Raw genomic sequence first — 22,726 nt, 5'->3', positions numbered from 1 at the left:
GAATCATTTCAAAATTTCTTCAGCTACATAGGACTTTTTTTATTTATTCATTTAAACATTTCCAAAGAGACAAAAGCTTTAAGCTTTAATTTGGTCCGAAGATTATTCCAGGACCAAGGCACATAATAAGAGAATGATGGTTTTACCGAGTTTAGAAAAAAAAATTCTGGTAACTCTAAAACGGAGCCAACTGGTCTTTGAAGTTATTAAAAAAAAAGGAGTACTCCAATAAGAGGGGGGGATTACCCTTTATAGCTTTGTACATGAAACTTTACCAGTACTTAAAAAAGGCCAAGAAGCCAGATTATAAAGTGCACAATGATGTGTACGATAAAAAGAACTTGTTTTTAAAGAGCTGTGATGTTCTGCGTACTTATATTTGGTCAGTCCAGTGGAAGGTGAGGAGTGAGGGAAAAGTGGGTTTATCTCAACTAATATAATCGTATAATATATCGTACATTTTAAGTTTTTATAAAAAATATGCAGCCTATATATAAATCCATATTTACTGGTGGGGGGGTTTCTTCTTTTTCCTGTTTTCTTATTTTGTTTTATGCTCTTCTTGGAAAGCACATATATGCATGAAATGCACTTTATAAATAACTTTTGACTTTACTTGATTGGCTGACTGAGTCACATAATATTTATGATCTTTTGTTAAAAAGAAAAACCTAAAAAATATCTGAAGTAGCAACTGATACTGGTATTACTGGCATTTTAAAATTCTACAACAAACTCTGAGGCTATTTTCTTATTCTGACTAATAAGTATTACAGATCTAGGGACTGAACTGGAGCAGATAACCTCATACTGTGGTAAAAGAAGGAAAAACATCTGCTTCCTATCAGCTGGTTCTGCTTCTCGGTTCCACACTTGATAGGTTTCCACTCTGCCAACACCTAACCTTTTGTGTCCCCACTGTTTTTGCTTAATTTAATTTATAAAGGGGCCCGAATCTACTCAGCTGGGATGTCATGGATTAAAGACAGGAAGTTGCAGAGAGTGCATCGATGTTTGATGTTCCTCGGCCTTACACACTATTAATTGCATCTCCAGTTCCCCTCGCCATCCCCCATCCATTATCTACCAGGAAGGGACCCTGGAGACGGACAAATGGGTTATTTTTGGATGCTGCTCAGTCCTAATACAAATGCACTTCACTCCCTTAGCTATGTCCTCTGGCACAGGCAAACCTCATCTCCTGCATGAATCAGCTCAGTGCACTGATTTGTTTGCACAGCTTTTGTTCTCTTGGCTTGCAGCTCAAAAAAATGTGGCACTTCCAAGAGGCAAGGGCCGCATTAACACCTGTCCAAGACACACACTGTCATTTGGTTGTATTTTGTTTCCTGTGGAGAACGGAAAGACAGTGACCTGGACAAGGAAGCTTGGTTTTGATTGTTTATCCAAAGACCAGTGGGGTGTTTGTGGTAATGGTCCTTCTCTGTCTGATAACATAGCGCACGGAGAAACAATCTAAGGGAACGGTGCATCAGGGAAGGCACTGTGCCAGACGGTCCAACCATTTACACATATAGTACGATCCCAAAGAGCACATATTGCTCCTCTCTGGGAGCAGCTCTACTTGGACTGGATGTCTGGCACATAAAAAAATCCAATTACAATAATGACAGTGTTGGAAGCAAAGCTGATTCATTTCACATTCACACAATACAGTTGGACTTGTTTAATCTTCTAAGTGCCTAAACAGAGGATACAGTAAGGGTTATTCATCGCTCGTGTGTGTGTTCGTAAGATTTCTCATGAACCACTGAACAAATTGTAATGAAACCCTCAGAAAGTAATAATTGGATGTACATGTACAACTTGGAGTCAACCTAATTCAATATGGCTGCTGTAGTTAAGCAAAAATGGCCATAACTCTGTCAAATGTGCAATAATTGAGCTACATTTTGATGTTATGGTAGCTGAGAGCCATCCTAAATGCATAATCTAAAGCAACGATTCCCAAAGTTAGGGTCGAGACCCCAATGTGGGTCACCCAACACCAAGCAGGGGTCCTTAGATAATCTTCAGATATCAACCTACAATTTAAACCTAGTTTTTATGATATATTTGCACCATAATTGTGACAGAGAATTGAAATACAAATCATAAATTGATTTTAAAAAATAGCATAATGGCTGTTAGGACTGTTTGTGTTGTCATTATGCTCTTATTTAACAGGGTCATTACCTTTTTTGGATATTTAAACAGCCAACAGATGGGGTCACACACCTTTGTCACTATTAATTTATGGGTCGAAAGCTGAAAAGTTTGGGAACCACTGATCTAAAGGATCTAGCAAGATATTGCAACATCAGATGACGTTACAAGGTTTAATAAAAAGATCATGAGATGATTTTAGTTTAGCGCTGTGACATAAAAGGCAGTGGGTGATAAGCATTTCTTCAAGGAATGCTGAGCCTTTTTTTTCTTTCCAGAAAAGTCACCTGATGCCAGTCTTTGTGCGAGTGAACAGGTGCACTCTGTTTTTATTCCTTGTCCGCTCAGACGCCCCTTCCACGTACCGACACACCATTGTGTTGCTGACAGAAAGGAAAGGCCGCTCACAGCCTTGCCTCTTAAAACATTACATATTTGAACCTTTGGTGGGAAAGAAAAAAAAGCGTCTGAATTGTCCAAAACATCCTCCCAAGAGGCACGTCAAAGAGGGGGTCCCGTGCTGTTCGCTATCTTGGTTCCGTTTGAGCTACAAAGAGGGAAATCGGGAAAAACCTAGGTGGATGTGTCAGTGCTGGCACGGCCGATAAGAAGGTTACAGTCGTACAAAGAACTTCAGAGCTAAAACAGCACAGTCAGGCGAAAACTGCTGCCAGCTGAAGTGGATTTAGACACACTTGAATAACTGATAATCCTGCAGGGTTTATTAAAATCTCCTCTTGATATTTTGCACAGCAGGTTCAGTTAAACATTGGCTGGGTGCTGTGGATGTAATGAATAGATGATGTCTCTGCAAAATATCAGGGTCTCTTGGAAAGGGTTTATTTTTATTAGAGCTATTTTTTGCTTCGTATAAAAGCAGAAAATTCTTTTTAAAGTTCCTCTGATGAGCACGAGCCTCGCAGGGCTGTGAAGTTGGGTTGGAAAACTTGCAATAAGAGAAAACGGTGTTAGGTTTAAGGAGGCTGTTTACGTATCTCTGCTTTTAAAGATGGAGTAGATGTTTGTTAAGTTCTCACTGTGGGATTTGTGGGGGATCTGTCTTTGAAACTGAGACGGCTGGGTGTTGGCTTGTGGAGATAGCGGTCCAGTGTGGGTTACAGCTGGGAAGCAAAAGGCAGACGTTTACCCATCTGCACAGCTGCTCCACGTATCATTTGTGGCTACTTTTGATGTCACTCCTGCTGTATTTATGTAAGCCAAATGGGACAGTGATGGATGGGGCTGGTCTTTGTGGGTTTGTGTGTTTAAACAGTGGATCCTCTGTCAAAACTCTGACCACAGCCGTGAAGCACAAGTATCTCCACAGCGGTGTCCCGTGTAATGCATAATGATGCTAATTTTCGAGCCTCTGAAGCATTTGTGACCTCTAAGTTAAATGAACTTCCTGACTGATCTCACGACAAAAATTTTGTTACTGTACCACTAACTACATCATTGGGAGGATCAGAAAGTCCAGCTGCCTGTGGGAATGGATATAAGAGCATTTATCCATTCCCTCATCCAGCAGCAATAAAACTCAAACCCCCCGCAAACAAACACAAAACAAAATGCAGAGCATACACAGATCAATATGGCAGAATCAGGTCGGCTCTATAATTGACCAGGATGTAAATCCCTACAAAATTAGCCATAATGGATATTCCAGAGGCCTACCTTCTGTTTACGGAGATGAATGTGGAGTTTGCCCTCAGGCTCGTTTTCTGTGAATCTCTTAAAGATCCAAGATAAACTGACTGATTCTGGATCACGATGGGGCTCATCTGGTTTGTTTGGTCATTTGAGGATTTAGTCTGTACAGATGAATTCAGTTATGTGATTTGTGCATGACTTTTAGGCAACAGCATAAAATATGGCTGAAACATGTGCCAGAAAAAAAAAGGAACCTGAATGAATCACAATAATAAGCTGATAAGGTCTGCAAAATAGGAGAAACTGCACTCTAAGGACCTAAAAACTGTTTAAAATTACAAAACACATTTTCCAGCGGGGTATGTGGGGTTTTGTTTTCTCTTATAACATCCTTTTATAGTGCAAGTTTTATTCTCTGACCTTTTAAACTGACATATTAAAAAAATAAAACAAAAAACGAGGGTGAACCAGCCAGGAAAGACTTATTAACTGAAGTCTGAACCTCCAAAATGTTCACTCACCTGTTTAAAGAAATGAGTTTTGAGTGTTTGTGACCAAGCAAACAGTGAGCCATGTGGCTAGATTTTTAAAATCATGTCCTAATGTGTTTCTAATTTTATTTTGCAAGGCCATACACATAATTTCATTGCTCACCTGCGCCCACCTTGGCAGCTGCTCCTACGTTTATGATTTACTCGAGTACACTTTTGAAATAAAAACTGTTTTTTTAATAACTGTCGTGGTTTTAAGACCTGAACTCTCTGAGCTGTAGCCTCAGGTGTTTTCTGTCACATAAGAACTCCAGTGCAGTTGTCAAAATATGGTTCCAGTGCTCTAGAAATTACAGAAACTAAACTGAGATTGGTTTGAGACACCTGCAACCCCTCAATGACTATTTTGAGAGAGAAGCTGCCTGTTAAATTGTTTGAACTTGTTCATAATTCAAGCAACAAATTCAGCTCTGTAGATGAAATTTCGAACCTTTGTGAATGTTTAAAGACATTTTGGAGACCCTTATGAATTGAATGCCATTCGCCAACTAGTCTCCAACTAGTCTCCAACCCTCATAGCCCAGTAAAATGCTACCTGTGTCCTTCTCCTCCAGAAAGGTTTTGCATCATCTGTTCTTTTTCTCCGTCGTCTGTGGCTTCTCGCATTAAACTCAGTGGCCACTTGTTGCCACAGGGAAGTGACCTCTGTCACCACCTCCACCAGCCCGGTCCCCTGTTTTCCCCCACTCTGTCAGACACTCTCCAGCTGTGCTCAATCAGTTGTGTTTTCCTGCGAGCAAAGACTGTAATTGATTCCTGACACAGCTCCACGATGTCCCTGCCTTAACCACCCTCCTGCCTGCTCCTGCGAACCTGCTGCGTCCAAGAAAGGCAGAGCAGACAAGAACTGAAAGATCAATCTTTTTTCCTGTGTCTTGACAAATTGTTATTCTTTTTCTGCAGGTGTTAGCAGCAGGCAGTTTGTCACCAAGACGCTCACTGTACCGGACGCTGTCGGACGAGAGCGTGTGTAGCAACCGTAAAGCCTCATCATATGCCAGCTCCCACAGCTCCATGCTGGACCAAGCCCTGCCCAACGACATCCTATTCAGCACCACCCCACCTTACCACAGCACGCTGCCTCCTCGCATGATCCACAATCAGGGAGCGTCCAACCTACGGAGTGAGTACAAAAACCAAAAAAAGAAACTCCCTAACGTTTGGGTTTTTTTGTACAAGAGTAAACACAGAATGGAGGCTGTTTTTAAAATAACAAACTCAGATTCTTCACTGTGCTTCTAGATGATAATTCCTTTTTTTTCTGGCACCAGATAAGAGCCAGGATATACAGCTCCAGTTCTGGAAAAGTTTGGACATTATGTAAAATGGTGGGGGGGGGGGAACAGAATGCAATGATTTGCAAATCTCACAGATTCATAGTAAACATATAAAGTAGTTAGGCTAAAAACAGCTGTACTGTTTTGGGAGAAAAATAAGATAATTTAAAGTTTTATGGCAGCAACACATTTCAAAAATGCCAGGATCGGGGCAACAAAAGGTTGTAAAAGTAAGTTTCACGAATAGGAAACAGCTGGAGGAGCATTTTGCTACAAACTAAGTTCATTGGCAACAGGTCAGTTAGAGGACTGGATATAAAAAGAAGATTTTAGAGGCTGAATATCCCAGAAGTAAAGATGGGCAGAGGTTCACCAGTCTGTGAAAATAGTGGAGAAATTTCAGAATAATGTTAGTCAACGAATAATTGGGAAGACTTTGAATCTCCCGGACGAATCAAAAGTTGAATTTTTTTTTGAAAACCACGGATGCTGCATCCTTCAAACTAAGGAGGCCCGTCTGTTATCAGCACACAGCTTAAACACCTGCCTCTCTGATGGTATGGTGGTGCATTAGTGCCTCCTGGCATGGACAGCTTACACATCTGGAAAAGCACCATATTTGCAGAAAATATACAGGTTTTAGAACAACATCTGCTCCCATCCAGCAAAAGATTCACCAAAAATGACCCAGGACAGTTGACCAGAATGGGGGCAACATTCCCCTCCAAAAACTCCAGCAGCTGATCTCCTTAAATCTTACTTTCACAGATTGGTGTTAAAAGAAGAGGCGATGCTTCACACAGGGAAACGTGGCCCAACCTTTTTGAGATTTATTGCTGCCATAAAATTTGTTTAGTAGTTCAAACATTTGATATGTTTACCATGTTCCGTTGTGAATAAAATGTATGTTTATGAGATTAGCAAAGGGATTGCATTCTGTTTTTATTTACATGTTGTCCCAACTTTCTGAGAATTGGACTTGTAGTAGTTATTTGTTTGAAGAGCCACTTGTGCCCCGCTGGCAGCATTGCTACAACTGAACGCACTTCAGCAACACTCCTCAATATTGCCAACTAATTGGAAATGGGTGATGCAGCATGCTACTTGGAAGGTATTTGCTCCTCTGTCTGCATTAAGCAGACACCTGTCACTGCTGGCTACTGCTCCTCTCTCGACTCCTCACCCTGGATCCTCTGAATATATTCTGCTAAATGAGAAGTGTGATGTGTCCCTTCTGCGCTGCTGCTGGTCTTTAAGATCTCTGATGGCTATTTTCCCCCATGAGGTTTCACAGTTTCTGTCATACATAATGTTTCATTCACTCATTCCCTGCCTGCCTACCCTTTCTGTCCCTCCAGACTCATTTCCATACTGTTCCTCACCTGTCTCTTACTGCCGTCATTAGATAGAAAATGGGCTTTGGGAAGATGTTTTTTTTTTCTCCAGCCTATTCTGGCTGTCAACCTGATGGGTTCCCGATTGTTTTGAAGGATAGCTTAGAACACAGGCTCTCTCTTTTCCCTCACTGAAACAGCCCAATTTGGTAAACAGTGAATCACTCAAGCTCCAAAGAATGTTGGTAAGTTGAAAGGAGAATGTCAGCGTCACCTCGAGCGCTCCGTCTCTTCTCTGCCTCCTCGCTCATGCTTCCCTAAATGCCTCCGTAGAACGAGAGCTTGTTTATTCTGCCTTTCAGGCCTTAGAGAGGAAGGAAGGGTGGGAGGGGACAGAGGGAAGGAAAAAGCGATATTGATTGAAACATGAAGACATTCACTTAGACAAGTCATTTATCGCCCTTCAGACAATGTCTCTCAAGTGAGTCGCACAGAAGTTGGTTTAATGTGACTTGAGCCTATCATGCTGTCACGCAGTTTCAAAACTTTTCTTTTGCACGAGCGATTGTTTGCAACCTGTGGGAGGATTTGTGACAAGCATTCAAATTAGATTTGGGACAGGCTGATTAAAAGCAGGTATTTTGATGTTCAGAACAGAATAGTTCGTTTTAGCAGTCGTTTAGATGGAAACCCCCCTTGCTTTTTTCCTCGTCTATGCCCCTCCATACCTCCTCCTCCCCCCCCTCAAACTCCTTTTGTCTGCTGCTCACTTCTGGGGATCTTAAAGATCAGCCCTGAACTCAGGCTGGGCCCAGACACTGAATGGAATACCTGCCTGTCTCTGCAGGTGAGTTTTGGTTCTCTGACGGCTCCTTGGCGGACAGGTCCAAGTTCAGCGACCCAGGCCTCATGCCCCTCCCAGACACTGCCTCGGGCCTGGACTGGTCCCACCTGGTTGACGCAGCACGAGCTTTCGAAGGTAACCAGCTTGGCTAAAGCTGCTGGCACCTTGTGTAACCCCACCCACCCCTCCTAGTCCCACCTCCTGACTGCTTAGCGCAAATGTGTGTCTGTTAAGATAGTAGGCCGGGCTGCGACTGTTGGCAGCTGGTTGGCATTCACAAAATGTCTGGAAATGTTCACGGGGGTTCTCAGTTTCCTCCCTTGAGTCATAGAGGCTTGCAGTCTTGAATTCTGAAATGTTCAAAAAAAGTTTGTGCAACACATTTTCACTAAAATATTCACCGAGTCGTTTATTATGTTTAAAGAAGTTTTGATGGGTACCAGTGCAGCTGCTTCTCAAAATCCTGACCAAGCTGAAAAAAAAAATTCCCACATCAAGATCGAATCTCAAACGTTGCGTGCGATATCATCAGTTAACAATGCGTGGAAAAATCTCCAAAAATTATGAAATTTAAACCGTGATTGTGTAAAAACGGTAAAAGACATAAACATGCCAGTTCAGTCATGTAAAGTCCAACTTCCTGTGACCTGTTTAAACTCTGAATCATGTTTCTGTTGTGAAATCTGTTGTTTGACGTACCGCTACCAAAAAGTTGCAGCATGCTATTCCCTATCAAGCTGCGTGTTTTGATCTATAACTTGCATCAAAATGAGATGCAGGACAAAGTTTTTAATGATTTGGTAATAAAGGGTGTTTCATTGCTTATTCATTGAAGCACCCTTAATTATTTAAAAAAATCTATCTTCATTTTTAAAGTGTATTCCAGTAGATTGGATCCTAAATGTGAGGCGGCTGCCAAGGTGGGAATAAAGCGAGCTGTAGTGGGGACGGACAACAAAATAATGTGCGCGGCCATTTCTGCAAGTCGTGCACACGAAAATATACCGTGATTTAAAAAATTGGCCTCATGGCTCACTGGTTGCAAACACTCAGAAAGCACCAAGAATGGAATGGAAATTTTTTTCCTATTTTCTCGCAATTTTGAGTCTCCAGCTACTTCCCAGCAGTCCCAGCCCAGAGAGATGCTGCCTTCAGCTGCAAGTGCTCGTTCTCTTGCTTGCGCTGGTTTATGTGAGCTGTGTGTTTATGTTTCTGCTACCGTCCCCTAAGTGCTACGAGAGGGGACGTCTGGGAATCCTTCTGCTTTTTGCACCTCTCCTCCGAGCCCCCTTTTGTGGTTCCCATCAAGCACTGTTATCTGGAAAAATGAGCCATCATTTCGCAGCACAGAGATGGAACCAATTTTCACACCATAAAACCAGCAAGTCAGCACTCAGGCGAAGCATTTACAATGGTGCTTTTTACTATTAAGTTCTTGGGTTGTATATTTGGGAGAATTTAGTCTCCTCTCTTTTTTGCCCCATTAATTTTTGATGTGGTTTGCTGAAAGGTGTCCTTTTTTTAAAAAAACAGTAAGTGTAAGTTTTAGTGAAACACCAATTCTCTTAAAAGAAAAAGAACTTGAAGTCGGACTTGCAGATTAAAGAATCAGTAAGCAATGACACATTTCAGCCACATCATCATTCATCCAGTTGCTTAATTATTTTTCAACCACTGTCATGTCGGTGCATTTCCCATCTGCCATGATAACGTGAACATACCATGATCCCCCCCCCTCCCCCCCCTACATGAACTGTGTTTAACCCTGGCCAGTGAGCACAGACAACATACTGTAGCTTGTGTTCGTTCGTTTGTCAATTCCGAGTTTCTTTGAGTCACTTCTTGCTGCAAAGCCTGGAGTCCAGCGTTCACCGGGAGATGATGAAGAGTGTGACTGACAGCAGCAAGGCGGTTGTCACGGCAGCCGGTTGCTGAGCAGAAACTGGACGTTTAACCGGCTCAGTTCAGAGAACAGAAGGAAGGATGTGAAGCGGTCATGACGTTTTTTGTTTTTTTTGCAGATTTTTGCAGATTTCTAAAATTATAAAACGAAAAACAGTGGGTGAAGTTCAACAATAAAATGCTTTTGTTTCTATCATTTTTGTGAAATTAAGTATTTGAATTCTGATTCAGCATTCTCACTATTTTTTAGTTTATTTTTCCATACTTTTATACTTTTCAATCTAACTGCTTCTGCATAATTTGCTATTATAACCATTTTTATTTCAAAATGTCTGTCTCCTTTAGGAAATGGGGGGGGCATAACTTTTGGGTTTTGTAACTTTATACTTTTCAAAATATTTAGCTTTTATTTACAAACAATTTCTGCATGAATATACATCGTGATCGCCTTAATTCTTTCAAAAATATTGTTCTTTTTAAAACCTGATTAAGCAAACTTGTTTTATTTTAATCTTTTTATGCTGCCATTAAGTCTGTTGCTGCTTTTATCCTGTAACTGCTATTGACTAGTTTTTTGTTATTTTTAGCTTTTATCCATCTTTTTTATACTTTCAGCTAGCATTTTGGTTTTTGTGTTCTAGTTTTTTAGCTGTAACAACAGATTATCCTTCTTTACAAACTTTCAGTAAGTTAATTCAGTACTCAGCATTCATGCTGCATTTACACAGAATATGATGTTTTTATATTTTTTTTAATATTCCCTTAGTAAAAAGCATGTTTCTTTTTCAAAGTAATCTCTTATTTTTTTCCCCGTCTCATCAGTTTGTCCTCTAAATCTGGACATCAGCCTATCCAAAAACAACTAGCTGTATCTCTGCTCCCCTCTCTGAAAGCTTTAATCTTCCTGATGCAGCCATCAAATATGCTGAAGATGTTCATTCATATGTAAATGAAGGCCTGGTCTCTGTTTCCTGCCTCCTGTGAACAACCAGCTCCAGGCTCAACCGGCTTACGACTTGAAGTGGATTAGCTTTTATTTGAGTGCTAAATTAATGGAAAGGCTTGTTTGGTATATGAATATGTAGATCCTCCTATCTTTAGTCTCAGACCAAGGGCTTGAAAGGAGCAGTTTCTAAAGGAGAGAGCATTAGGACTTTAAACTGAGCAGTCCCTGAGCGCGTCTTGCCATGTTTGGGTTTTCCACAGGGTTTTGACAAAACCTGAGGGGTAAAACAAGCATGAGTGGTTCCCTGTGATTCCACCCATTATGATCCGAACAGCTGTCAGAGGGCACCGGAGCCGATCTGTAATGGTCTAAAAATGTCCTGTTTCCACCTTTTTTACCCTTATTGTCTGGTTTCCTATTAACAGGGACTTGGTGGCTTTGCAACAATGCTTACACCATTTATTCAAACTATGTATGAATCGCCCATCCTGCCAGGGACGCACGCATTCAGTCAGTCACGTTCTGCTTCAGCTGCAAAATCCAAACACACACTTCCTGTTCCGGAGTCAAAGCCAGGTTCTGACCTGTTGCGTCTCCTGTTGTCCTCAGACCAGCGCGTGGCGTCCTTCTGCACCATGACGGACATGCAGCGGGTCGAGGCCCTGCAGATCTCCCGGGAGCTGACCAGACGGGTGGTGGAGGCAGAGGGAGCGGCACTGGAAGCAGAGTAGGCTTTACGTACAACACGAATACACAAACACCAAAACATCTTTGAAGACAGGGATGCCTAACATTTGGCTGGTCAAACCTTGACATGAGTCTGAATGATGCGCTCAAAATCTCAAGAGCTTGGAAAACTTTTTGTTCTCTAAAGGAAACAAAAGTCATGAGGAGGTGTAAGGAATTGCTTCTTATATTAGCAGGAGTTCAGCCAGATTTCCAAAGTAAAAGGGCAACAATTTGTTCCACATTTTTAAAAGTCTGATACATTGTACATCGAATCTAACAGAGAATCTATCACTACTGAGACTCTGCAACATCTTTACAGCGAGTCCTCTGTCCTCACTCCAACTACCTCCATGTCCTCTCTAACTGCATCCATATATCTCCTCTTTGGCCTTTTGAGACTCTGACTACATTTAATTATTTTTTTTATGATTATTATTAAACTCATCAGCAGCTTTCATACAGCAACAGTTTGTATGACAAGCAAAATGAGACGTTGTGCTCCCATTCTGGGATTGTATCTGTAGTTTTTAGACCCAAAATAACACAATACTTGCAGTGAATTTGTAATATAACCAAGATAACATCTACAGACAGCAGCAGACAAAATCTTTGTGCTATATAAAAACTCCATATGGTGTTCTCACACTGGGTTGCTGCTCCTTGAACGAATCAGTGGTGATGTTGAATATAGAAGAATATTGCGAGCTCTGTTTAAGGAAATAGGAGAGCTCTGTTATGAACACCTGTGTTTGATTTCTGTCATAACAAGTTTTAATTTTTTGCTTTCATGTTTGTGTAAACCAACAGCAGCTCTCCGTCCACGCTGACCGGCAAAGTCAACCAGCTGGAGGTGATCCTCAGGCAGCTGCAGCACGACCTCAGAAAGGCAAGTTCTCATGTAGCGCTAATTTCTCCCTTACATTTTTGGCACCTTTATGCTTTCTCTTTTTTTTTTTGGCTCTGGCAAACAGTGCATGTCGGTGTCACCCCTGACAATGAGTAATGGGTGCCTCGAGGTCTGCGTAATACAAACTCATCCACTTAATTTGATATCCTGCTTCCTTTCCTGATTGTGTCCCAGAACCGACACGTCCCCACCTCCGCGAGTGTTGAAAATGAGGTTGAGGAAGTGCACTTTTGTCAGAACAGAGGAAGAGGCTGCTTAGCCGTTTCAATGCCTCTCATTTACACCACGAAAGACAGATGTTCTTGTAATAGCGGGGTTCTTATCAGCTCTTTTGTGCCCATTTAGTTTTCTTTTTTTTTTTGCCTCATGTCTCCGTTTTGGTTCTGTGCGTGTCTTCCTGTGCGTTCAGGAGAAGGAGGACAAGGCGATGCTGCAGGAGGAGGTGCAGCACCTGAGGCAGGACAACATGCGGCTGCAGGAGGAGAGCCAGACGGCTGCGGCGCAGCTCAGGAAGTTCACAGAGTGGTTCTTTCACAGCATCGACAAGAAACCCTGAGCAAGCTCGACTCCCGTTTAAGATTCCCACGTAATGTACAAGTAAATAATCTTTAAATCAAACTTTTACCAAGAGTATTAAAGACTGTTCTGCACTGTGTGAGAGACTCGAGCCCAAATCTGGACCATAGTTTTGGCGTCCTCCTCTGTCTGAAGCTGAAGGCCGTTTCTCATGTCTCTCCGTCGAGCCAAACAAGGCTCTTGGGGAAACCTTGTTTTATGCGCTGGACAGAAATTAAGAAAGACATCCCTCTCAGGGGGCCCCTCCTGAGTCCTTTTGGATCTTCTTACAGTAGTGGAATGTAAAGCTCATTCACTGTAGTCAACATTTAATCTACCTACGAATAAGTCACGTCAGTCTACTGTACCGTGTTCTCAGCTGTACTGTATCATACTGCGCACACTGTCACACAGCTGTTTCTGTGCCGCCGTTCACAGGAAAACAGGGAGGGAGGAGGGGAGGAATGTACTCGACTAAATGAAGTGACACTTACTGTCTGATTGCACCGAGAGGAATCCACATGTGGTGGACTTGAAAAGGGGAAGGGGAGAGGCGGGCGGGGTGGGGGGGGGATGAATGTAGCTCAACTGAGATCCTGCTTTTTCCCTCTCTGAAGTTCTGGTTCCCAAAGTTACAAACTTGTTTGATGTTTTAAGGTTTTCTTTTGAAGCCCGGCTCACACTGTGCGATTTTTACACGCGGGACGTGCCTCGCTGTACGACGCCAGGTTTAATAAACGGTCGACTGTGCGACGACTCGCTCCAGGAGAATCGAGTGCGCCACGAAAATCTGATGCAGATTTCAGTCCGACAATAAAAGGGAGTTGAGGGTTGATGTGGACTCTCTATTTGCAACCTCAGTTCTAAAAAATTCAGGACATTGTTTAAAATGTAAATAAAAACGGATGATTTGCAAATCTCATAAACCCTTTAATGTTGAAACTAAGAAATTCTGTTATTTGTTGGAAAACAAAGGTTGTTCCAGGTGTTTCCCTCTGTGAAGCATCACCTGTTCGTTTACCAACAGTCTGTAAACATCTAGAATGTGAAGATGTTGTCCCGTTCTTGACTGATGGACGATTCAACAGCCCTGGGTTGATTTTGTTGAAGTTTTTGCTGGATGGGAGCAGATGTTGTTCCAAAACCTGTTTGTACTTTTCTGCCTTTCCAGATGTGCAAGCTGCCCGTGTCAGAGGCACTAATGCACCCCCATACCATCAGAGAGGCAGGTTTTTACCACTTAATGTTTACGTTGTCTCATTGTGAATAAAATTATGAGATTTGCAAGTCATTGCATTTGTTTGTTTTTATGTACATTTTATACAACATCCCACCTTTTCCCTGAATTAGGATTGTTTTATATTTGGATTTTAAAAAGGAGTGGAACAGTGATGGGAAAAAATAAAAAGCAGAAACGTACTTACAGATCAGAGGAAGGATGTTGGTCACAGCAGAACAACTGCACGACTTTCCCAGGAAATTTCTAACATTGTTTATTGTTTGTTTTTGGTCGTCTTCTGTTGTCAGCTGAATCTGCTGACGACGAGTCTGTCTCAGGCTGCAGATTCAAGCTCACAACCAAAGATTTCTTTTTCCAAAAATCGCACAGTGTGAACTCAACCGGAGTCCGATCACCGTTTCTTTCCCTCCGTGTCGTAGCGTAGGGTCACATGGCAGTAATCTGGATGTTTAAAGGTGCTTTTCCTCCATTCACGTTTGTCAGTAGTTTCCATTCACTGTCACAATGTCCTAGCAATAACAAAGTGGTAGTTACAAAACTGTGTTTGTTTGTTTTTTGTTTCTTTGTTTTGTTTTTTTTAAAGATTTAGCACAGACGTGAAGAGTTTTTTGATTTGACGTGTATTTATAAAGCTGGAAGAGACTGTGCCTAAAACTGGTTGTAAATTGACTCGTTTTCTTTCTGCTTTTAGTTGTTTTTTTTATAAACACATGCCTTGTCTGTGGCTCACTGAGATGTGTGAGTGTAGATGTGTGTGTGTGTGTGTGTGGCTTAACACAGCAGAATAGGTTCTTATGCAGTGGTTTCTAGAGCATTAGAGCAAGCGCCAGTGAACCACACTTACAATGCCAAATGTGTTTATTTCTGTACATAACTGCCACAGAAGTGTCTTGTATTTAACACTATAATTTAAGCTTATTTAACCTAAAGTTGTTTATTTTATTAAGGGTTTATTTTTGTTTGTTTTTTCTGCACAAAGGAGAGGTGAAGTTCTGTGTATGTTGTAAACTGTGTAGCTTTCCAAGGCAAAAAAAACAAACAAACAAACAAACAAAACGACACACGAAAATAACCAACCAACAACAACAAGTATATATTTAAATATATAAATACTGATTTTGGAAATTCCAACATTTGGATGCTGCTAGATTAACAGTTCGCTGGTTTGTACGCTTTGAAAACAAAAAGCCGTCTCCTCTCTGGTGTGGGATGTTGAATGCTTTTTCTTCTGGGTTTGTTTTGGTTCCTATTTTTAATAAATGTAGTTGTCAAAATGAGTGTTTTTGTGTCTTTTAAAGCGTCCGTTGTGTCTGTATCCTTAACTGAAAGTCGTGCTCATAGCTGTGGGAACATGTTTTTGGGGGTGCTGGGGGCAAATAACGATTTTAAGCAAAATTGATGAGAAAATAAAGCGATTAGAGCCCCGTTTTTAAGTAGTTCAGGGTTTGCTCAGATAATTAATAACAGAACTGTTAGATACAAAATTAACCCACTAATATCCCATTTAAGATTGAAACACTTTTTTTATGGGCTATATGTAATTCAACATTCATGCCCTTCAGTATCCATCAGGGATCCTGCAGCACCCTTTGCGCCCATACTTCTCACAGCTATTTTTTGCATCTTTTGACCCAGTTTGTTGGTTTTCAGTATGATGTGATTTTAAGAATATTTTGAGAAGAAAAAAATCCTTACACAAACACCAGCAGGACTGTAAAATCGCTGCTCGGTGAGAAGTTTTCATGCTTTTATCCTCCAGTTTTTTCAGACTATGTCGACATTTATTCAGACTTTCCTGTAAAGATGTTTCAAGGAATACTGAGTAAGCTTTCACTGTGAAAGCGAAAGTAATTCCTCAGACAGTTTTAATACAGAGATTAGTTCAAGCTTCAGATCTTTTCATTAAATACGAAACTGGAGCAAAATCACGATTACTTCAGCTTAGCATGAAAAACATGTTTGCTTCAATCCCTGGCATAAACACACAGTCACCATTCTTCTAAATATGTAGACAAAAGTGAGCGTCCCCAAATGATCTCCAAACTATAAAAAGACTGTTAATGGCATGTTTTCACCATAATTACTGCAAAGGATACACGCTACAATGATAATTAATAAAACTAGCATCATAGTTAAGGTTGTGGAGCTTTCTTGATGTTCTTTAATAACAATTTGTACAAATTAAAGTGGGAATATTTGGGGTCACAAGCCTCTGATGCTCTTATTTTGTGGGTCAAAAGCTGAAAGGTTTGGGAACCGCTGCTCTAAGTGATTCGACCTTCCAGTTAAGACTGATGGTGTTGCTTTTTTTCTTACTGATGAGTTTTTCTCAAATGAGCAAATTTAAGAAATGTGGTCATTCCAGTTTGAATCGCTTCCATGTGTTGATCTTCATCAAACTGCCAGTCCGCGCAGCAGGTCTCGCGTACAGCTCGCATTTAGCTTCAGCCATAAAGAATAAACACCACTGAAGAACAAATTTGATCAAAAGGTGGAAGAAACGGAAATTAAATGGACGTACTCGGGAGACTTTTAATCAGTTGACTTCAGTCTTTTGGGAACTGTGTGTGCTCTGTCTGCCATTTTTGTTTTTGGTTTCCAACAAAATGTCAAAAACCAATGAAAAAAACAGATGTTGGTTGTTGTTGTAAAACCTAACGGAGGTCATTCTCGTTCCACAGCTGAGTGGCAGAAACTGTCCAGGAATGTTTGAAACCTCGAAGCAAGAAGCTAATTTTGGACAGAACCTTTAGTTCCTCCAGGAAAAACAAGGATAAGATCTTTTTCTATCAGACTTTTTTCATCCTGTGTTTTGTAAACAGCAGGTGTGCTAAGACTCACCGATTGAAACATGAAACCATAATGTGTTTGGGACTTGATTCCCTGTGAGCTGATGGGCTTTAAATAAATGACAGATGTTGCTTTTACTGCAGGGACGGCAAAAGACTTGCTGAATAATTAATCATAAGCCTTTTTGGATGCGGAGAGAAAAACAATTAAATTTGTTTGCTATTTCCTGCATGAAGCTGGAGCCCAGCTGCTGAAGTGTGGCCTAATTTCTGCAGCTCTCTCAGGGCTGGTGAGTCTGCAGCTGCACTGCATCATGGGTAAAGCTGCAATGATTCTGGAGCAATAATTTCTTTCTCTAATTGGTTCACCTTTGAGGAGCCATTGGCAGGTTGCAAGTTTGTGCTGTTTTCACTTCTGTACAAGCAGGTTAGGTAGCAATACATAACACAACCCGGTATGCACCGGCTACATACCTGATGTTTACAGGTACATACTTGGTGTAGTAACTGCTCACCTGATACTTACCAGATATGTACTTGGTACTTGCAGGGTATGTAAGCTGATGTGTCGGGCTTTATTGCTAATTTTATCTAAAACCCAGGTCCAAACTGCTCTGACTCACCTGGGAGCTCCTGGTTTCAGTCTGACCTCTCCGTGAGGTCACTCCACATCAGAACTGGCAACACACACACCTGAATGTGTGTGTGTGTGTGTGTGAGATGGCCAGCTCTGTGTTTGGCCAGAAGCAGCAGCATGTAGTGATATAGAGGTAGTTAATCTACATGTTTGCACTCAGTGCCAGGACAGCAGATGGGAGATCATACTGGCACAAAGCAAAAGTGTTGCCCGTTTCNTTCTCAAACCCTCTTTGGACTCCCAACTAGTCCAGGATTATTCTGCTCAGCCAGAAAACAGGAGGAGGCGGAAGTGTGTGTGGGGGGGTGGGGGGGTCCAGGACGTGTTGTGGATCTGACAAGCAACTAAATGGAGGTGCCAAGTGAGTTTTGCATCAGGGAAATCTGGACCGAGGCTGAGACAGAAGCAGAGTAAGAGTGAACACGCTGCACCGGTTTAACAAGAACTCCAGCAACAAACTGGAATTAAATTAGCTTCGTAAAATCTGCTGACGAGCTGTAAAGTTAGACCCGACCCAATCAGCTGACGGCTTCAACAAACCAGATGGTCGGAGCTCCCAATCTCACCGACCATATTGATGTCTAATTTCTAACTGCATCAGCGGTTAAAAGAATAAATGCTGATGTTTCTCCACCATGCAGGAGTTACCACCCCCTCCCAAAACCCAGATTTGTTGCCCATCACTCATAATAGCATGTGACTGGATCACAGTTGTCCTGCGTCCACAGTCCCCCAGCAGATGCTCCCCCGCTGCGGGTTCCAGCTCGGTTGGGATCAGGTTACCCAGAATAGTATTCTGTGTCCCTGAAGGACAGCTGGCACGCCACCGAGGGAGAGTGGACTTTTATCGACTCCGTGTATCAGTCCGGTATCGAATATCAGCAGCAGCTTCCCACAAACAATGGATCTGATTTGGTGCTTTTAGCAGATGAATGTAAAAGAAATTAAACTTGCATTTCTTAAATAAAGACATCACCTAAAGTTTTAAACAAATCTCTCATGTGATCCGTTAGTCCTCAGAGAATGAACTACGACACCAAATGTCAGCTCGATATCTGTTGAATTCATTGATTATATCCCCTTTTTTTGCCTGCTAAGGGTAATATCTCACTGGAGACGAGTTGTGACTCAGAATTGTGAGAAAAATGGGAGAATTTCCAGCTGCAGTCTCACTGAACTCTGAGACTTTGCGGCCAGCAAGCCGTGGATTTGGAGCGGCGAGTTTTTAAAAAATGCCAGCCCACGTTCACGTGCACAGTTTGCAAAACCGTATTCTCGGCTGTGTCAGTCATTTTGTTGACCCACATCGTGCCCGCCTTGCTCCACTTTCTACCCACTCTGGCAGACGCCTCTCGCATTTACGATTTACTCCACTGAAGTGCAGCTCTGAGATGAAGGTAGTCCGGTTTTAATCGGGTTTTTCATGATCATTTTTTTAAATTATCGGTGTGATTTTTGGAGCTGGACATTCAGGGCTATAAGGAGAGCTCCCATGCAGCTCTGGAGTTTCAGAAGTTAAATTAAGGTGTTTGAGACATCTGTGACAACTGGGACTCTCTTAATCTTGTTGCAAATTTCTTTTAAACGTGTTGAAAATTTAATCAACAAGACTGCGAGCCTCTGCGACTCACGTAAGGAAATCCAGAACAAACGTTTGCCAAAATCCGCAACCCAGTGAGGTCAATTAGCCGCGGCAGCCATCTTTAATTAGGTTGACTTCAACAATTAAGAAGTTGTAGATGTACATCCAATGATTACTTCATTAAAATCCATCCTGTGGTTTGAGATATTTTGCTAACAAACAGGTTTGACTCCAACAGTTAATGCTAAAGTTTTAAACAAAGACCCTGTTTCATCTGTTAGCTCTTATAGTGTGTGTTGGAGATGACTCTCAGCTACCAGCACAGCAACTTTTAACTCAGTATTTGTAAAATTGACCGAGTTATAGCCCTTTTGCATTGATAAAAGTTACAAACTTGCACGCCTTTCATGGCAGCCGGCGATACAAATCAGCTCTAAGATTGCAGAGACTTGTTCTCCACTGCTGCAGATCTTGGCTTGGCTCATTATTTTGATTCTGTCATTTCTTTTTTTTCCCCAGAAGGTGAGGAAGGACCATATTAACGGTACGAAGCAGTGAGTTTACAGAGAAGTAAGAGGCTCACCTTTGCTCTCGCCTGACAGAAACCAAACCTCAGCTGTGTTTTGTGCCTGCGAGGCAGAACATCAGGATCGGTTCTCTCACCTGGACTGTTTATCACTGGAGCTCATCTCTCCTCTTTGGCCCTTTGAAATCACACACAACACAACAGAATCAGGGGGGAGTCATCTCCACCTCCCCATCCCCACGGTCTGTCGCTGTCTGTCAAACACATCCTCTCAGCTGAACCCAGCGAAGGGAGACATCTATGGGGTTTTTTTTGCCTGCTTGGTCCCAACAGAAATCACAAAGGGTAAAATGGAAAGAAAAGCAATTTTCCAGAAAGGTCAGTGCTTCAAACCCCACATCAGGAGGAGACAGAAGCTGAGAAAACCTGTCGTACGCAGGGGGTGAGAACAGAACGAAGGCCCCACGTCTTGTTCCTTTCTGCACCAAATTAGATAAAGAGACAGGAACAAATAGATAAGACGGGGCTGGTGAATTATCTTCATTTGCCAAGACGTCCTTGTCTGCTGTCCTCTCAGCCCCGGAGCAGCAGCAGCGGCGGCGGAACGAAGCTCGGCTATCGATTCTCAGTTGGCTGCTTCCAGTGTAAACAGCAGCAGCTGTGGGGGGCATCAAGGCGCCGGGCAGGTAGTGGGAGGTGGTTAGAAGGAGCCAAATCTGAGATTTCTGCTTTTTCTTAACTCAGAATATTGATCAGATGAAGTTTGATTAGACTGGCCGGGCCTTTGAAGCTGAGGACAGTGATTTTTTTTTTTTTTTTTCCAGAAGGTCATGGGAATATTGATGTCTTGGTGGGTGTATAGTTCTGAATAACAAACAGCACCGCTGACCCGTCATCGGCAGTAAAAGCTTAACCCAAGAAGCAATCGATCTTCATTGTGCGAGGAGCTACGGAGACACTGAAGGTCAAACACAGAAAGCATCCGAGACTTCCTCATCAGCACAAAAAGCTCAGAAGCAGGTGTTGCCAGAATGCATTTATTGTCAAACCGGCAAACAAACGTCTTTCTGTAAAAAAAAAAAAAAAAAAAAAAAAAAAAAAAAAAAGGAAACGACTCGCAGTCCTTGAAGGAGAGCATATCACAAGAGACCATCATTACTTAAAAACAACAGAAAGGTGTTATCGTCAAGTCTTAAAAAATAATGTTATACGTTATCTTGTGATGTCTGTTAATGCTCAGTATGTGTTAATGACTCTCGGCTACTACCACACCAAGTTTTAGCTAAATAACTGCAAAATGAGCCGAGCTGCAGCCATTTTTGTGTTCAAGGTTGATTAGCTGTAGCAACAATCTCAGCAATCTGAGTTGGGGATGACTCTCAGCGACTTCCACACCAAGCTGTAGCCATGTCTGTTAGCTGTTACAGCCATCTTGAATCAAGTTGACTCCAAACGTTATTCAGGTACACAACCAATGATTACTTTCTTAAAGTTTCATTAAAATCCACCCACTGGTTGAGCACATTGATTGGTGAACTGAAACACACACACACAGGAATTACATTATTTCCTCCCACCTTACATGGTGGTCATCAGTATTTTAGCTGTAATTGTATCTTAATTTAAATTAAGGAAAGGTTACAAAACTGAACAATTAATGGAGTAACATGTTTATTAAAACAGAACTTTAATAGACCCGAAGCTGGTCGGAGGGGGGTGAGTTTACAGCTTTATTATCACACTTCTGTTGGTCAACTGTTGTGTTGCACCAGGGAACACAAACACATATGTTGTTGTTAAGTGAGTAAATAATGTACAACAGCACACGTGGGGATTAGAGCAGCTTGTTTTCCTCAAATTAAAGGTCATCCATCTTGAGAACGCTTTCAGTCTAATTATGTTGGATAATAATGACTGCAAAAGCAATCAATACCAAATAATACCTGAAGTCAGAGGGACTACTTAATGTGCCGTTAACTGATGTGTGTGTTAAACCTGAAAGCTTAAACATCACATTCTGGTTTGATTTTATTTGTTATTCATGTTAAACATTGTTTTTTAAGATTGTTTTCTATACAAACAAGTCAAGACTTTACTTTGTGCAGAAAAATTGGGACATGAAGTGACTTGCAAATCTCATAAAACCATATTTTATTCACAATGAAATTTAGAAATTGTACCTTTCATAAAGTAATTTACAATTTTATGGCAGCAACACATTTCAAAAAAGTTGGGACAGGCGCAACAGCAGGCTGGAAAAGAAAGGTCTTAATAAGAACGACTAAAAGTCAATATTGGATGTTGGGGATCTTCTGCATTAGAACCAGGTTCTGGTTCCGGTTCTGCTCAGGAACACTGTCTGTAAACACAGCTCACCGTTCCGTCCACAAATGCTGCTTAAAGCTCTATCAGGCAAAGAAGCAGCCAGATGTGAACAGATGTGTCTCCTCTGGACCAAAGAGGAGAACTGTTCTGAGGTCAGCCTGCCTCTCTGATGGTATGGGGGTGCATTAGTGCCTCTGGAAAGGATCTCCAGGTTTTAGAGCAACATCTGCTCCCATCCAGAACTGTTGAACAGACAGAATGGGACAACCTCAGGTCCAGATGTTTACAGACAGAATGGGACAACCTCAGGTCCAGATGTTTACAGACAGAATGGGACAACCTCAGGTCCAGATGTTTACAGACTCATGGAGATGCTGCACAGAGGGAAACATCTGGAACAACTTTAAAGAGACGTGTTGCTGCCATCAAATTCAAAATTACAATTTCTTAGTTTCAACATTTGATATGTTTACTGTGTACCATTGTGAATAAAATATGGGTTTATAAGATTTGCACATCATTGCATTCTGTTTTATTTACATTTTAGACGTTTTTCAGAATTGCGTTTGTATTTAATTTCACATTTTAGCTGAGTAATCCTCATCGGACTGATGGTTATGATTCAGTGCACGTTGAGCTTTGTTCCCACATCCCAAACTGAGCTGTCACTCTCAGTGGAAGGAGTGAACATTAATTTGGACTTATTGAACCGGTTAATGAACTATTCAGGAAAATACCAACATGCAGTTATTTGCTTTTGTCACTC

General features: G+C 41.7%; 1 protein-coding gene across 5 annotated transcripts in view; it reads left to right on the top strand.

Moving 5' to 3' along the window:
* The window catches only part of LOC108240671 (signal-induced proliferation-associated 1-like protein 2), a 101,990-nt gene extending 86,612 nt beyond the window's left edge, over positions 1-15,378 (top strand). For 3 of the 5 annotated variants that reach the window (XM_017424329.3, XM_017424327.3, XM_037973488.1), the window contains 5 exons: positions 5,271-5,490; positions 7,826-7,957; positions 11,280-11,397; positions 12,207-12,285; positions 12,716-15,378. In XM_017424329.3, coding sequence (XP_017279818.1) covers positions 5,271-5,490; positions 7,826-7,957; positions 11,280-11,397; positions 12,207-12,285; positions 12,716-12,862 — 696 coding nt within the window. In that variant the 3' untranslated portion in view covers positions 12,863-15,378. Of the gene's footprint in view, positions 1-5,270; positions 5,491-7,825; positions 7,958-11,279; positions 11,402-12,206; positions 12,286-12,715 lie in introns of those variants that run through there. The other 2 variants (XM_037973489.1, XM_037973490.1) reach the window with 2 other exon arrangements.
* Positions 15,379-22,726: the final 7,348 nt, after the last annotated feature.

This window comes from Kryptolebias marmoratus, linkage group LG22 (genome assembly GCF_001649575.2).
Source record: "Kryptolebias marmoratus isolate JLee-2015 linkage group LG22, ASM164957v2, whole genome shotgun sequence".
Classification (NCBI taxonomy): domain Eukaryota; kingdom Metazoa; phylum Chordata; class Actinopteri; order Cyprinodontiformes; family Rivulidae; genus Kryptolebias; species Kryptolebias marmoratus.
The sequence above is the reverse complement of the archived record's forward strand: the minus strand, read 5'-3'. Positions and strand labels throughout refer to the sequence as shown.